The sequence below is a fragment of the Bombina bombina genome, chromosome 1 (genome assembly GCF_027579735.1).
Source record: "Bombina bombina isolate aBomBom1 chromosome 1, aBomBom1.pri, whole genome shotgun sequence".
In the NCBI taxonomy this organism is placed as follows: domain Eukaryota; kingdom Metazoa; phylum Chordata; class Amphibia; order Anura; family Bombinatoridae; genus Bombina; species Bombina bombina.
The window spans coordinates 286,636,411-286,655,016 of NC_069499.1; the positions used below are offsets into that span (position 1 = coordinate 286,636,411).

At 40.1% G+C, this 18,606-nt stretch overlaps 1 protein-coding gene across 2 annotated transcripts in view; it reads right to left on the reverse strand.

The window, feature by feature from the left end:
- Window positions 1–18,606, reverse strand: part of C1H2orf76 (chromosome 1 C2orf76 homolog) — a 138,266-nt gene that overhangs the window by 110,360 nt on the left and 9,300 nt on the right. For both annotated transcript variants that reach the window (XM_053698024.1, XM_053698025.1), the window contains exon 3: window positions 6,677–6,727. In XM_053698024.1, the coding sequence (XP_053553999.1) occupies window positions 6,677–6,727 (51 nt within the window). The remainder of the gene's footprint in view (window positions 1–6,676; window positions 6,728–18,606) is intronic.

Below are 18,606 nucleotides of genomic sequence, written 5' to 3' on the forward strand. Positions count from 1 at the left end.
CTTGTCTCTCACACACACGTGTCTCTCACACACGTGTCTCTCACACACACACACACACACACTTGTCTCTCACACACACACACTTGTCTCTCACACACACACACTTGTCTCTCACACACACACACTTGTCTCTCACACACACACACACTTGTCTCTCACACACACACACTTGTCTCTCACACACACACACTTGTCTCTCTCACACACACACACACTTGTCTCTCTCACACACACACACACTTGTCTCTCTCACACACACACACACTTGTCTCTCTCACACACACACACACTTGTCTCTCTCACACACACTTGTCTCTCTCACACACACACACACTTGTCTCTCTCACACACACACACACTTGTCTCTCTCACACACACACACACTTGTCTCTCTCACACACACACACACACTTGTCTCTCTCACACACACACACACACTTGTCTCTCTCACACACACACACACTTGTCTCTCTCACACACACACAACTTCTCTCTCTTCTCTCCAATTGTAATTCTCTTCATTTCATTTCTTAGTTAAAGTATAAAACTATAACAATTAAAAATCTCGTATAAGTGGTATTTTTGTCACTAATTCCTTAAAAATTAAATTACACAATACTGAGCCTTCCAGTGGGAACTCAATCTGATTATTTGGGGTTATAAATTATTATTATTTTATTGTGTAAACTACACCCAGCAGGTGGCGCTGCTGGACAAACAGTAATAATTTGTGTAATTAGAAAAAAGGTAGAAGATAGCACAAGTCTTTAATAAATTAAATAATAATAATTTAACCCCAAAGAATCAGATTAAGTTTCCAGTGAAAGGCTCAGTATTGTGTAATTTAGTTTAAGGAATTAGTGACAAAAATACCACTTATACAAGATTATTAATAAATTAATTTTAAATAAACTGACCATATGGATCATTATACAATAAATGTAAAGACACAGCTTTTTGACTTATTTATTTTTTCAAATAAATAGATGTACTGAGAAATGCCCGGGAAATATGTGTACATTGCAGATTCAGTGTTTTTGAACACCGGCATTTGAGATTTTCTCCCACTGCGCCACCTGCTGGGTGTAGTTTACACAATTAGCTGTTTACAAATAAACTACACCCAGCAGGTGGCGCTGCTGGAGAAAATCTCAAATGCCAGTGTTCAAAAACACTGACTGAATCTGCAATGTATACATTTTATTTCCTGGGCATTTCTCATTCATTTAATAAATAAAAAAAGCTGTCTTTACATTTATTGTATAATGATCCATATGGTCAGTGAATTTAAAATGTCCTTGCATGTATATAGAACTACCTCAATTAAATAGTGGTTTCCCACAGTCCCCACTGCCGGTCAGTGCCACTTCTCACTGGTGCATCACCAAACCGGTCCTCATCATACATAACGGTTATGACTTACACACCAGTTACAGTATTACCCCTTGGCTTGCCTTCAAGTTCAGTCTTTTTTTTTTTTTTACAGACAGGGTAAAAACTGTCTTAAGTAGTGTACTGACTCTATCGGTATGGTATGTTATGGTCAGGCAGGGGCCAGCTGGTCTAGCCGAGTGAGATGTCCTCCGTCTCCACCTGTCTCTTAAAGGGACACTAAACCCAAATTTTTTTCTTTCGTGATTCAGATAGAACATGAAATTTTAAGCAACTTTTTAATTTACTCATTATCAATTTTTCTTCGTTCTCTTGCTATCTTTATTTGAAAAAGAAGGCATATAAGCTTTTTTTTTTTTGTTCAGCACACTGGAAAGCACTTTTTTTTATTGGTGGATAAATTTATCCATCAATCAGCAAGAACAACCCAGGTTGTTCACCAAAAATGGGCCAATGGACCAAAACTTAGATTCTTGCACTTCAAATAAAGATACCAAGAGAATAAAGAAAATTTGGTAATAGGAGTAAATTTAAAAGTTGCTTAAAATGTCATGCTTTATCTGAATCAAAGACAAAAATTGGGTTCAGTGTCCCTTTAAAGTTGAAGAGGCTACCACGCTGCTCGGGTCAGGATTCAGACAGCAGGAGTGTCAGCAGTCTCACTCTGTTCCCGCCAGTGGTCCTCGCTTTGCGCATGCGCAGCAGGGAGTCAAACAACTCCGGTCAGTACGTTCTCCTGGTGCTGTCAATCACCAGCAAAACATACATTGATTGGCTCCCAGCAAAATAAGAGGCTTCATAAGAGATGGCTCTATAAGTTTTTCAGCCGCGCTGCAGCTACAAATCACCACCAGGTGGCACAGCAGCAGAGCGGCAAGTGATATAAATGTATGTATTATATTGCGCAATAAAGAGAAAGCCGATCCCGCTGCCTCTATTGCGCAATAATATAGGAGGTAAAAATAATTTTTTCATTTTTTTTTAAAAATAAAATGTTATTTTTAATTTCAAGATGCTCCAAATGGCAGGAACGGCAGTCCCTCACCTGCCTCCTATAAGTGCACGTCACTGATTATATACATACATTATCTCACAAAAGTGAGTACACCCCTCACATTTTTGTAAATATTTTATTATTATATCTTTTCATGTGACAACACTGAAGAAATGACACTTTGCTACAATTTAAAGTAGTGAGTGTACAGCCTGTATAACAGTGTAAATTTGCTGTCCCCTCAAAATAACATCACACAGCCATTAATGTCTAAACCGTTGGCAACAAAAGTGAGTACACCCCTAAGTGGAAATGTCCAAATCGGGCGCAATTAGCCATTTTACCTAACAGGTGTCATGTGACTCGTTAGTGTCACAAGGTCTCAGGTGTGAATGCGGAGCAGGTGTGTTAAATTTGGTGTTATCGCTCTCACACTCTCTCATACTGGTCACTGGAAGTTCAACGTGGCACCTCATGGCAAAGAGGATCTGAAAAAAAAGAATTGTTGCTCTACATAAAGATGGCCTAGGCTACAAGAAGATTGCCAAGACCCTGAAACTGAGCTGCAGCACGGTGGGCAAGATCATACAGCGGTTTCACAGGACAGGTTTCACTCAGAACAGGCCTCGCCATTGTCGACCAAAGGAGTTGAGTGCACATGCTCAGCGTCATATCCAGAGGTTGTATTTGGGAAATAGACGTATGAGTGCTGCCCGCATTGCTGCAGAGGTTGAAGGGGTGAGGGGGTCAGCCTGTCCGTGCTCAGACCATACACCGCACACTGCATCAAATTGGTCTGCATGGCTGTCGTCCCAGAAGGAAGCCTCTTCTTAAGATGATGCACAAGAAACAGTTTGCTGAAGACAAGCAGACTAAGGACATGGATTACTGGAACCATGTCCTGTGGTCTGATGAGACCAAGATAAAATTATTTGATTCAGATGTTGTCAAGGTGTGTGGTGGCAATCAGGTGAGGAGTATAAAGACAAGTGTGTCTTGCCTACAGTCAAGCATGGTGGTGGGAGTGTCATGGTCTGGGCCTGCATGAGTGCTGCCGGCACTGGGGAGCTACAGTTCATTGAGGGAACCATGAATGCCAACATGTACTGTGACATACTGAAGCAGAACATGATCCCCTACCTTCGGAGACTGGGCCGCGGGGGAATTTTCCAACATGATAACGACCCAAAACACACCTCCAAGACGACCACTGCCTTGCTAAAGAAGCTGAGGGTAAAGGTGATGGACTGGCCAAGCATGTCTCCAGACCTAAACCCTATTAAGCATCTGTGGGGCATCCTCAAACGGAAGGTGGGGGAGTGCAAGTTCTCTAAAATCCACCAGCTCCGTGATGTCGTCATGGAGGAGTGGAAGAGGACTCAAGTGGCAACCTACGAAGCTCTGGTGAACTCCATGCTTAAGAGGGTTAAGGCAGTGCTGGAAAATAATGGTGGCCACACAAAATATTGACACTTTGGGCCCAATTTAGACATTGCCCTATAGGGGTGTACTCACATACACATATACATACATAGACACACACACACACACATAGTGTAATGGTAAACTTTAACTAATCAAAAAAAAAAAAAGCCATAAAAAAAAAAAAAGTATACGTTTAACTTTTTTTGGTTTTAATGCATCTGTGAAAGGGTTAAATTAGTAAATATAGTAATACTTCTATTGCAATGTTATGCCTGCCCACTTGGATGAACTCTTTTTTTTTTTAAATGACAATTCCAGCGAACATCCAATAAACATGTGTGTAATATGACAATCTTGAAGTCCAGACCCTTTAAAGGCATTAGAAAGCCTATGTAGAGAGTGTGTGGACTGATGTATACATCACAGCCCAGCCAAAAGAGGAAATGAAAGGGGTGGAGGAACAGACAACACTAATTAGGATTATCAATCTTTTATTATTAAAAAAATAAAATAAAAAATTAAACAAATGTATACGTGGTTTTACTTGCAAAATAACAAATATTTTTAATTGCAACATTCTTATAGTCTGAAATTTACCATCACTTTAAAGCCCTTTTTTCTAACACCTGAGACCTCATATCTTTGAGCCCTTATATCTTTTTTGTGCAATTGTTTAAAAATAATTTTTATTAGAGTTATGAGTAACTGTAAATTGTAAGCTGCGGACATTATGCAGGACACAGCCGTACCGCCTTGCACAAAGCATGTTATTACTTATCTTGCTGTGAAATATTTCAATAGAAACATATTTACACTGTCAGTTATTATTATTATCGGTTATTTGTAGAGCGCCAACAGATTCCGCAGAGCTATAAGCAAAGGGGGAGTACAACAAAACAATTATAGGGATCAAATGGGTAGAGGGCCCTGCCAAGAGTTGCACTGTTGTAGTCAGCTCTTAAGAAGGTGAACTACAAACAGCTGGACTTTTAGGCTTACATGCTAAGGGGGTTCAGGGGATAGCAATGGAGGAGAGGAACTGGTATTAGGAAAGGTTAGCGTAGGTTGTATGCATCCCTGAACAGTAGAGTCTTTAGGGAGCACTTGAAGCTTTTAAAACTAGAAGATAGTCTTGTGGAGCGAGGCAGAGAGTTCCACAAGATGGGAGCCAGTCTGGAGAAGTCCTGTAAACGGAAGTTTGATGAGGTGACAAGAGAGGAGGAGAGTAGGAGGTCATGAGCAGAGCAAAGGGGACGGGAGGGAGAGTATCTGGAAACAAGGTCTGAGATGTAGGGGGGAGCAGTGCAGTTGAGGGATTTGTATGTAAGAGTGAGAGTTTTGTGTTTGATCCTAGAGGCAAGAGGAAGCCAGTGAAGGGATTGGCAGAGAGGTGCAGCAGATGAAGAGCGACGTGCAAGGAAGATGAGTCTGGCAGAGGCATTCATTATGGATTGTAAAGGAGCTAGGCGGCAGGTGGGGAGACCAGAGAGGACAGAGTTGCAGTAATCAAGGCGGGAAAGAATGAGAGAGTGGATTAAAATCTTAGTTGTGTCTTGTGTAAGGAAGTGTCTCATTTTAGAGATGTTTTTAAGGTGGAAGCGGCAGGCTTTAGCCAAGGACTGAATGTGAGGAGTGAAGGAAAGATCTGAGTCAAATGTGACCCCGAGACATCGGGCATGCGGGGTAGGGGTAATGATGGAGTTGTCAACAGTTATAGAGATATTGGGGGTGGAGATTTTGGAAGAAGGGGGGAAAATGAGGAGCTCAGTTTTGGAGAGATTTAGCTTGAGGTAGTGACAGAACATCCAGGAAGAGATGTGAGAAAGACAGTTAGTGACACGGGTTAGCAAGGAAGGAGATAGGTCTGGTGCAGAGAAGTAGATTTGGGTGTCATCGGCATACAAATGATATTGGAAACCGTGGGACTTAATTAGGGAACCTAGTGATGACATATAGATTGAGAAGAGAAGGGGACCGAGGACAGAGCCTTGCGGTACTCCGACAGAAAGTGGTGACGGGGCAGAGGAGGCCCCAGAGAAGGCTACACTGAAGGTACGGTTTGATAGGTAGGAAGAGAGCCATGAAAGGGCTATGTCACAGATGCCGAAGGATTGAAGGGTTTGGAGCAAAAGAGGGTGGTCGACAGTGTCAAAGGCTGCGGACAGATCAAGGAGGATAAGCAGAGAGAAGTGGCCTTTTGATTTAGCTGTAAGTAGGTCGTTGGTGACCTTAACAATAGCTGTCTCTGTGGAGTGATAGGGACGAAATGGGGACGAAATGCAGATTGCAGCGGGTCAAGAAGGGAGTTTAACGTAAGTAAATGGGATCGGTGTGCATATACTAGTTTTTCGAGAAGCTTTGAAGCAAGAGGGAGGAGGGAAATAGGGCGGTAGTTGGATGGGGAGGTAGGATCAAGGGAAGGTTTTTTGAGGATAGGTGTGACCAGTGCATGTTTCATCGATGAGGGAAATGTACCAGTGTTGAGGGAGAGGTTGAAAATGTGTGTTAGTATAGGGGTAAGGGTAGCAGAGAGAGAGGGGAGTAGCTGTGAGGGGATAGGGTCAAGGGGACAGGTAGTGAGGTGAGAGCGCAGTATAAGTGCCGAAACTACTTCTTCAGTAACAGGGGAGAATGAACTAAGTTTCAGGTTATGAGGGTTGTGGTTGAGTGAGAGCATTTGAGGGGGGGAGAGAATGGAATTATGTTGAGAGCTGATTTCATGTCGGATGGAGTCAATTTTGTTAATGAAGTGACTGGCAATTGGTAAATTTCATACACTGAAATTACTGGTCTTATAAAACACAAGCTGGAACATAAAATAGTGACAGCATGTGGTAACTGCAGAGCATATCTGATGGTACTCACCATATGAATATGTCCTAAAAGGAGCTGGTAGCCCTGCTCGTGTAGTAATGTCTGCAAAAAAAAACAAAACAAAAACGTATCAGTACCAAGATAGAACTGCTGAAAAACTTTGCGCACTGGAAAATTATTTTATGAGTCTACCATAAAAACACTTAAAAGGGACAGTAGAGACCATGAGATTTTTTATATTAAATGGTTAGTTATGCATAATGAAACAACATTGCAATATGTTTTCATTATTATTTTGCCACTGTATATGTAATTTAGCTCTAAAAAAAAAAATTGAACAATTTATAACTCTGCTACATATCTGTGCTTAATTAGCTTTATCAGATAACAACTGCAAAACAATTCACTTTATATTAAGTTTGACAGTGGATAGCCTTGTTGTCTGCAAACTAAATCCCAGATTAACTATTTCAATTAAGGCAAATGGTGGGTGGAAGCTGAAAGCATTTTCCATTAAAAAAAAAAATGCGAACACAAGTAGTCACAATCCTAAAGGGACAGTCAAGTCCAAAAAAAAAAAACTTTCATGATTCAAATAGTGCATGTAATTTTAAACAACTTTCCAATTTACTTTCTATTTAAAGGGGGAAGAGAGTCCACGGCTTCATTCATTACTAGTGGGAATTAAGAACCTGGTCACCAGGAGGAGACAAAGACACGCCAGCCAAAGGCTTAAATACCTCCCCCACTCCCCTCATCCCCCAGTCATTCTTTGCCTTTCGTCACAGGAGGTGGCAGAGAGGCGACAGAATATCGGAGGTCTCTTATGAGGGGTTCTAACCTTCACTATGGGACAGGAGTTTAAGTAGCCCTTTAAGCTTCTCAACTTGAGGGCCTGGGTGAACGTTAGAGTCTGGAGATGCAGGGGGAGCTTCCCTTTGCGACACCATCCCGACTCATATTAACAGCTCCTTTAGCAATCGGCGTTGACGAGTTTCGCAAATTGCTTCTTCTCTCAAGTCTATGTCAAGAGCGCAGCTACAACTTGTCACACTTGAAGGGCCGTGTTCCTGTTCCACGGCGTAGATTCTGGTAAGATCGTTTTATTTTTACATAATGATAAACACAGAAGCAGGGCCACAGTGTGGCGCCTTTATCTTTATAGAATCAAGGGGTAATATTCCTACGAGGGGATTATTGAGCAGGGGTGGTTTGTACATGTTAATTTTATTATGCGATTGCTGCGTTATGTGCAACGACGCGGCTCTGGCATTTTGTGGAACTGACAGGTTCTCTTCTGGTAGTTTTGCGCAGTCTTTTTTGGTGCGTTCTCATCAGCAGGGGCGGTCCTGCGTAGTCACCCTTGTGACCGGGTGGGGCTTCTTCACTTCCGGTTTGATCTGCGACGGATGAGACAAAATGGTTTCTGAGTCCGGTTCATAGGAGGTGGCGAGTGCCCCGGCCATTGGTGGTTATAAAGGTGCCTGTTGTAGTCTTCTTTCTGAAAAGCTATGGAGGATTCTGACACGTTAGAGGGTACTCCCTCTTTAGCCAAGTCGGACTTTGCGGACCAGCATGAAATGGCAGTCGCTAAGGTGATACATGCTTTGCCGCATTCTGCTAAGCGCAAGTGTAGAGCTTCTCATAGCGGCCCGAACCAGTTGTGTCTGTCGGACGCCCCAGCAGGGTGGTACGATGACAAGGCCCAATCCGACGCATCGGAAGAGGCCCTTTCGGGGTCGGAGTCTGCATCATCTAAACCTCTGACAGCGGAGGAACCGGATTTCGGTTTAAAATGGAGAACTTGCATTTTTTGTTAAAGCAAGTGATGGCTACCTTAGAGGTTCCAGAACCCAAACTACCAGAGGAACCCTCCTTTCCTAAGTTGGATAAGGTTTACGAGGACAGGGTGCCTTCCCGGTTCTTGTAAAGATTGGGAACATTATTAAACATGAGTGGGAGCGATTAGGTTCTTCCTTTTCTCCTTCTCAATTTAAAAAGCCTTTCCCTGTTCCGGAGGCCCAGCTAAAGTTGTGGTGGACCATTCTCAAGATGGATGGAGCCATCTCCATGCTCGCTAAGCACACGATTCCTTTAGAGGAAAGTTCTTCGTTCAAGGAGCCTTTGTATAAGAAGTTGGAAAACATGTTGCAAAAGATGTTTCAACACATGGGGTTTGTTTTATTACCGGCAGCAGCTGGAGCTGCGTCAGATTGGTGCGATGCATTATTTGCTATGATTGAGGGTGAACCCTCTTTCGAAGAGGTGCAGGAAAAGATTAAGGCCCTAAAAGGTGGCCAATTCTTTCATTCATAACGCTAATATGCAGATTATCCGCCAAAATTCCAAGGTGTCCGGTTTTTCTTGTTCTGTGGCTAATATCTTGGTCGGCGGACATGACCTCTAAGACGAGGCTGTTGTCTTTTCCTTTCAAGGGCAATATCCTGTTCGGTCCAGGTCTGGACTCTTATCATTTCCACGGTTACAGCAGGCAAGGGTGCCTTCCTTCCCCAGGATAAGAAGGCAAAGCCTAAGAGTGCTAATTTTCGTCCCTTCTGCGGGGATAAGGCGCAACGTGCTCAGCCCACCACAAAAGCGGACCAATCCAAGGGTGCCTGGAAGCCTGCTCAAGCTTGGAACAAGTCTAACCAGCACAAGAAGCCCACCGAGACTAAGTCCGCATGAAGGGGCCGCCCCCCGACTGGTCTGCGAACCAAGTGGGGGGCAGATTGTCTCTGTTCTTAGTCGCCTGATTGCAGGACGTTCAGGACCCCTGGGTTCTGGAGATAGTCACCCAGGGTTACAGGATAGGGTTCAAGTCCTCTCCGCCCAGGGGCAGATTCCTGCTGTCAAACCTGTCTTCAAGGCCGGAAAAAATGGAGGCCTTTCAGGGGTGGGGGCGTGATCTCTCCGCTCTAGGGGTTATTGTACCAGTACCTTAGGCAGAAAGGAGTCTAGGGTATTACTCCAATTTGTTTGTGGTCCCAAAGAAGGAGGGAGACTCGCTAATCTACCTGACATACAATCCTTTGTTCAGGCTCTATCTCGAATCAGGCCTGTCATTAAGCAGTCTGCTCCCCCGTGGAGCTTAAACTTGGTACTTAAGGTCTTGCAGAAGGTTCCGTTTGAACCTATGCATTCTCTTGACATAAAAATTATATCATGGAAGGCCATTGCATCGGCACACAGAATTTCTGAGCTGGCGGCCTTGCAATATGAGCCCCTTTATCTGGCGTTTCATGCGGATAAGGCTGTTATTCGCACTGGTGTGGGGTTTTTCCCTAAGGTGGTGTCTAGCCGCAACATCAATCGGGAGATAGTCCTGCCTTCTTTATGTCCTAATCCTCCTTCTCCTCCTAAGGAGAGGTTACTTTATAATCTGGACGTGGTTCATGCCTTAAAATGTTATCTTCAGGCCACAAAGTATTTCAGACAGACAATCAAATTCTTTTTGTTGTGTTCAGGGAATCGCAGGGGTCAGGGGGCTTCTGCTATATCTTTGTCTTTTTGGCTGAGGCGCCTGATCCGCTTGGCCTATGAGACAGCGGGTCATAAGCCTCCTCAGAGGATTACTGCTCATTCCACTAGAGCGGTAGCTTCATCTTGGGCCTTCAAGAATGAGGCTTCTATGGAGCAGATTTGCAAGGCGGCTACCTGGTCCTCCTTGCATACCTTCACTAAGTTTTACAAATTTGAAGTTTTTGCTTCTGCGGAAGCGGTTTTGGGAGAAAGGTTCTACAGGCTGCGCTGCCCTTAGATTAAGGGTCCGGCTTTTACCCTCCCGGTTTCACATTCAGAGTCATCTAGAGCTTGGGTATATGTGTTCCCACTAGTAATGAATGAAGCCGTGGACTCTCCTCCCCTTTAGATGGAAAACATAAATTATGCTTACCTGATAATTTTATTTCCATCGAGGGGAGGAGAGTCCACGGCCCACGCCTGTAGCTCCGATGGGCGGACCTAAATTTTATATTCTCTTCTGGCACCATTTATACCCTAATATTTCTCCTACTGTTCCTTGTTCCCTCAGCAGAATGACTGGGGGATGAGGGGAGTGGGGGGGTATTTAAGCCTTTGGCTGGGGTGTCTTTGCCTCCTACTGGTGGCCATGTTCATAATTCCCACTAGTAATGAATGAATGAAGCCATGGACTCTCCTCCCCTCGATGGAAATAAAATTATCAGGTAAGCATAATTTATGTTTTTATCACCAATGTTGCTTTGTTCTCTTGGTATTCTTAGTTGAAAGCTAAACCTAGGAGATTCATATGCTAATTTCTTAGACCTTGAAGGCCACCTCGAATCTAAATGCATTTTGACAGTTTTTCACCACTAGAGGGTATTAGTTCATGTGTTTCATATAGATAACATTGAGCTCATGCACATGAATTTACCATGGAGTGAGCACTGATTGGCTAAAATGCAAGTCTGTCAATAGAACTGAAATAAGGGGGCAGTATGAAGAGACTTATATATAAGGTAATTACAGAGGTAGAACGTGTATTATTAGAACTGTGTTTGTTATGCAAAACTGGGGAATGGGTAATTAAGGGATCATCTATCTTTTAAAACAACAAAAATTCTGGTGTTGACTGTCCCTTTAAGTTAGAGGGTAGCAGATTTAGGAGAAACATGTGAGAAAGCATTTTTTTTTTTTAAAGAAAGGGTGGTGGATTCATGGTAAAACCTCAGCCTGCTTATAGAAAACACATTTAACACTGGTAGGAAAGTGTTCAGAGGACCCAGCTTCTAAAGTAGATTTAGAGACAGAATCAGAAGGCTCCATAACAGCAGAAATCTACAAAAGTAGTAATGTGCATAAATAACATATAAATCGATATATCCCCAAAAAAGGGCTGTTGAAGCAAAGGGGGAAAAAAAAAAAAACACCATACCGCCTCCAGAAGCAGCTCTTTAAAAAAAAAAAAAAAAAAAAAAAAAAAAGAGAGCTAAGCTGACAAAAAAATTGAAGATATTGCACTAGCCGATGGAACAGACTCCACACACAACATCCAGATAGCGCACTGAGGGAGCCAAAGCATTACCCAACGTGAGATAAAAAGGTAAAAGCATGCCAAAACGAACCTGCATGCGTTTTTGACGTGCGCAGACTCGAAAGCCAGTGTGTGTAAAACCTGTGCGCAATTTTTATGAATCTATGTACGCAAAACCCAACGCACACTAAAAAACACATGCTAGAATTTTTAAGGGAAATAAAATAAAAATATAACTGTCCCAAGGAGATATAAATATATATTATATAAAAAATAATAACCTAAAAAGGCTAATAGAGTGCCCAACAACAAAAAATAGTACTTACAAGAGGGCGGAGCCAGCTCTCAAAGCAGCACGTTTTTGTTTTTTTAGCTATTAACTGAAGATAACTATAGCTATCTTTACTACTTTATACCTCAGTTGAGTTTTGGTACTTTTAAGGAGTGCATTATTTGACCGTGATCTCGCCTATGTTCTTTGGGACAGCTACGTGGCAAACTATTCCACAGGCCTAGGAGCCATCTTGCAAGCTGTTGTGATCTATCAGTATTGCCCTCCCTTAAAGTGTGCCCTGTGTGTGTGGTGGAGCATAGGACTGGGGCTGCCCAAAATTTTTGTCTGGCCATGAAAGCCGTGACTCAGTCACTTGGTGTTAATATGAGGGATGCAGACAAGAGAGATATAAACACACTATGAGCCTAAAGAGAATCCTGAAGCCTTAGATGCTTTGGCGGACACAGCGCCACTTGCTACAAGGTAGACACCAATTGGTGTCTTGTCCAATGCCTATAAAGGGGAGAGGACCAAGGCTTATTTTGTGTTAGATAACTGCATTAGATTGCGGTGCTGGATGTGGATCCCCAGCTGGCCAGGCTCAGATATCACTGTAGCTGGAAAAGCTGGCCTTGGGCAAAAAATATTATCCAAGGAGGCGCTAAACATTTGCAGATCACTGAGGTATTCAGAGCTAGCAGTTTATTTAAGTCTGGAGGCATTGAGTCGAGGACATCATCTAAGATCCATAGTGTTCTTCCCAATAATTTCTCCCTGTATTTGGGTCAGCTAAGGTGATAAGGGACTACGTGCTGTTACTGTAAGACAGGGGTGGGTTAAAAGGCATTAGAAACATAGAATTTGACGTTAGATAAGAACCAAAAAGGCCCATCAAGTCTACCCATATTACATGTTACTTTTTCCTTAGGATAGCCTTATGCATGTCCCAGGCATTTTTAAATTCCTTTACAGTCTTTGTGTTTACCACCTCAAATGGAAGTTTATTCCATGAATCCACCACCCTTTCTGTAAAAAAAAAATGCTTCCTCAAATTTCTCCTGAATCTACTACCCTCTAACTTTAGATTGTTACCCCTTGTTTTGGCAATTATTTTTTGTGAAAAATGCTTTCAGCTTCTATTTTATTAAGTCCCTATATATTTGAAGGTTTCCATCATGTCACCTCTTTCCCTTCTATCCTCTAAACTATACATATTTAGATCATAGTCTTTCTTTGTACGTTTTATATTTTAGACCATGTACCATTTTAGTAGCCCTCCTTTGGACAGCTTCTAGTTTATTTATATCTTTCTGAAGATATGGTCTCCAGAACTGTACACAGTAGTCCATATTTGGTCTAACTAATGATCTGTAAAGTGGCATAAGAACCTTGCTATTTCTGCTACTAAAACCTCTTCCAATGCAACCAAGCATTTGACTGGCCTTGCTGGCTGCACTGCGGCATTGTGTACCAAATTTGAATCATCTGAAATAATAATTCCCAAATCCCTTTCTTCTTTAATTAGTCAGTAATGTACCATTGAGACTATAATTGGCCTTTGGGTTTTTGGATCCTACATGCATAATTTTGCTCTTGGTAATATTACATTTCTGATCCCATTTATTTGACCAGTCCTCTAGTTTATTAATATCACAGTTCATTTGATCAACTCCTCCTGGAACATCTACCCTGTTACAAATTTTTGTATAATCAGCAAACAAGCAAACCTTCCCCTTAAGCCCACTTCCAATATCACTTATGAACTTGACAAACCTACATATTTCTATATAAGAGACAGATACCACACATTGCTGGACTTTGTGATAGCTTATGCTGGAATATTTATCTAGTGTATTGTAATCCAGTTATTTTATATGTTTTAAATCAATCATAATTATGCCTATAGCAACTTTTTAAGTTTGTCAATATTGAAGTCTGGACTATAGGACAGCTGTAGGCTAGATAATTTTGTCTAGGGTTTTTATGCATCTGAACAAATTCATGTGGGTGATTTCAAATAAGACTGCTTATTACCTGTCTAGTATTACAAGATTCCTTATTTTATTAGGAATGATGATACTAGCTATTTTTCTTATATTAGGACTATTTAGAATGCTCTGATTAATGTTTTAAATGCCCCCCTCCCCCCAAAAAAAAATGTGTAATGCCTTTATAAAAATAAAAAAAATTGAAGCATTTTTTTTTAATTAAAAAAAAAAAAAAATTACTGCAATAGACAGTTTTTTGGGGCTAAAGTTGGCGGCTGTAGGTTCTCAGGAAAAAACATGGCACTGAAAAGTGCCTTTACATTGTGGAATATGGGAACTGTGTATCACCAGTAAATATATATATGTATATGCTTATATACATATATATTTATGTGTTAATATGTGTATACTGTATATACACATTAACACGTGTATATATATATATATATATATATATATATATATATATATATATATATATATATATATATATATTTACATTCATATACTTACTTTAAATTTGATGCCCATCGCTTCGCAACTTACCCCTTTCGCTGCACTAGTTCTCATGTCGTGTCTAATGGCATGAGAACGAGACTCCTATTGGAGTCTATGGAAGCGCACTATCATGAGCACAATGATTCCATCCAAGTTTTTTTTTGTTTAGCACTATTATATTACTGCCCCTTCCTATCTAGCTAATTCCCTAGGTAGTTAATATTACTTCAATATTTCTCTAGTTCATGTTACAACTTAGCCAGTTTTGCATGTGATATATATATATATATATATATATATATATATATATATATATATATATATATATATATATATATATACATATACATACACACACACACCTGTGTTAACACATGTTCATTATTTTACCATTAGTACGCCACCCTTCTGTTTTTCAGTGAGCTAGATGGGGTTGTCCACACATCCATGTATACTAATTGTTTGTTATATGTTTTTTTACTACAGTTTATTCTATGGGTATTAATTTCCATTGTTCTTTTGTACTGAATATTGTATTATTTATATTTACAGTTTAAGTCTCCAAAGGAACAAGTGTTGGTTTTCACCAAGTTTGTTTGTAGCACATGAGTTTTTTTTATTTTTGATGTAATTGATCTGGTCGATATATTGTAGATTATTTTGGAACCACTTGTCTACATAGTTTGAACTACATGTCTGTATAACTAAACTGTTAACGTACGGTGACACTTTTTTAAACAATACTAATCTTTGCAAATACCTCAATAAAAAAAAGGTACTTACCAATAGGCACACAACTACCGGAAAGAAGCAATAGAGAGCCAAAAATGTAGAACTGAGATATTGCAATAATGATCCTCCATAAGGGCTTCAGTGATAAGTAACAAAAGGGCTAGACAAGCTTTAAAGCACAGCGTTTTAGATAAGTTTGACCATTAAATTAACCGATAGTGGCCTCTAATACAAGTTTACCATTTGTTGGATCTCCACCTCCCAGAATGGTTTAGAAAACGAACACGCAAACTTGCGTGACTTACTGGTGAAAATGGACCCTGTCCAGTGTTACCAAGGTGATACATGGCTATCTCAAGCTAAGCTGGGTTGCTACAGATGTGGAACTGCATTACATGCAATGGCATGATTAGTGGTACTTAGTTCCAACCTTCAATATCAAACATCAGCTCACCTGCACGTCAGAGTTTGTAGTTTATATGATCATCTGTCCATGTTCACTTTATTACGTGGGTAAAATGGTAACAACCTTTAGAGAAAGGTTAGCCAACCACAAAGTCTGTTATACTCCAAGGTGGTGAGACATTTCCAACACCTTGGGCATCCTATCTCTTCGTTGAGAACAATTCTTATTGATCATGTACCTAAACTTAAACATGGTGGTGACAGGGCTAAAGCCCCACTAAGACTGGAGTCTCGTTGGATTTATTATTTGGATACAGTGGCCCCTCGAGGACTGAATATGGTTGTTGACTACAGTTGTTTCTTTAAATGAAAGTTATGGGTGTTCCCCTTCTCTTGAAGTGAAATCTCTACCATATCTTTGGGATTCGAAGGCAAACTTTTAGTTTTATATAGCACTAACTATAGTATTGTGGTATAGCAAATTTTGTTTTATCCCACTATGTAATACTGATACTATGATATACGGTTCAATGAAAATGCATCCTGATAAATATGGGATATAATCTATTTATGCATAAGATTAAGAGTGCTAAAACCATTACATGTTAGTTTTTAGGATTTGTAAGTAATTTATTAGGTGTTGATCACCATTAGGTGTGTTTTTTTTTTTTTTGTTTTTTTTTTTTTTAATTATACACAATGTGTACCGTGATCGCCTTAGTACTGTGGAAACAGATGATGTTGTGTTTGCAGGTTACTATGGCAACTGATAACGTAATCGCATGTCAATTTGGTAACACGTGCACGCAACTGTCCACACCGCTCGGCGTGTTTGTGTGGACATCAGAAGCTTAATGAGGTAATTAAATGGGGTATTTAAGGGGATTTGTTATTGCACTATGTTGATGTTATATGTCTCCATTTTAAAAAGACTCAAAGCAAGAGCCAAAACGTTATGGTGTAAAGGCATAACACTGTGACATGAGTTGATCGCAAAAAAGGGTTTGTTTATTTACCATGAGTGCCTACTGTTTTGAAGACTACACATGGGATTTCAGAGGGAACCTGGTTTTCATATCGTTTTTGGGTGTAATATATATATATATATATATATATATATATATATATATATATATATATATATATATATATATATATATATATATATATATATATACACACACACAGGTATACCCCGCTCATACAGCGGGTTAGGGACCGGAGCCCCGCTGTAAAGTGAAAACCGCCTTAAAGTGAAACAAGGCAGTTTTAGCTTTCTTTCCACTTGCCAGTGTGTTTAAAAACATGTTTGAACTAACATATATTAGGGGTGCAATAGGGCTAAGTTTAGTTAAACACTAGCACAGCACAGAATTCAATAAATGCTGTACATGTAAAATAGTGACAATTACTGTAGTAAAATTTGCCAAACTATAGCACTGAGACACAGATTGCACTGTAATGCTGTAAACAGAGTGAACTGCGCATAACAAAATTATGCCAGTCACTTTTCTCGCAATCTCACAATGATTACAGCACTATTTCATAATACTTGGAGGTTGAACTTCAGCTCCACAAAGCGCTGTATTAGCGAATCGCTGTAAAGTGAAGCGCTGTAAAGTGAGGTATACCTGTATATATATATATATATATATATATATATATATATATATATATATATATATATATATATATATATATATATATATATATATATATATTAGGGTGTTTCATTTTTCAAAAGATGTGATTTTCATATGACTGATGTAAAAGATATATATGCCAAATTTCAAGAAGATTGGGTAATATTTAGGGGTTGCACACATTGATCACTTTTATCACAAACTAGTGAAATTTCTAACATTGAAGTGCTTTACACTAATGGTCTTCTCATGTATTTCTTTCATCTTTTGCAGGTAATTGAACTTTAAAATGGGAACCAAAAGAGCAATTTGGCTGCTAGAAAAGGTGCCTAGTGGTGAGTTTTTAGGAGCTCGGCTCCCTTCAAAGGAACAAGTACTTTTAGTTTTTATTTACCATCACAAGGAAATGAAAGAAACACTTTTGGATGCTGCTAAATCTACCAGTACTAAACTACAGGAAGTGTTGAGGAAAGCAAATATCCCTGTTAAGACGGAGGAGAATATCCGTGCTGGTATACAGAAGTTGTACAAAGAATACCAAAATCTGGGTAAAGAAAAAAATAAAAAAAAAAAAAAAAAAAAAAAAAAAAAAAAAAAAAAAAAAATCGAGAAACACAGATAAAGCAAATGTGAAACGGCAGATTTGGAAAGGTGATCTCATCAAGTTATTTGACATTTTCCGGCAAAATGTGATGGACATGAATAGTGTATCACAAGAAGATAAAGAATTTCTTAGGTAACAAAGAGAAGATCGTATGAGTTCGTCAATGAGTGGAGTAGACAAGGTTTTCGCCTCGAAAATAAGAACGAAGTGTACAAAAGAAGAAAAAAATTCATATAAGAATAAACATTACATTCAGGATCCCAGGGGCACTGCATCAAGCAAGGTGGATGGCAAAGGCAATATATGCACTTAAAATTGTCCACTTCACTAAACAGTTGAATATTCCCCAACGACAATTGGAAGGAATGAAACGGGTTGCACATTTTGTCAGCCTCATATATGTTCGCTTTTGGCATGAGGCAATTGTAAGTCGATGGGCTCCAAAGAATGATTTGGATATGCTACAGCTTCTGAGCACTTACCCAGATGCAGACGTCAAAAAATGTGCTCTCATAGTTGCCAAGAGACACCTTTGGTTTCTGTCAGAAACAAACGTAGGATTGGCTTTTTTGGACGACCGTATTACTCAGGCTGTTAAGGAAAATATGACTAAAAATTTAGAAACCAAACCTGCAAAGAAAAAGGAAGTGAAACGATTAGAGGGTAAAAACATAGTTTTTGAAGGAAAAGACCTGAGCCATTTTGTTACTAATAAAACAAAGACGTTCTTTGAATTGTTTGGGATCCACAACGTGACAGAATACTGCAGTGAGTCTCTAAGAAGCCATGTGAACGCTCTTAAGGTTGTCAATGATACCGCAGAAAGTGGAATTGCTCTGATAAA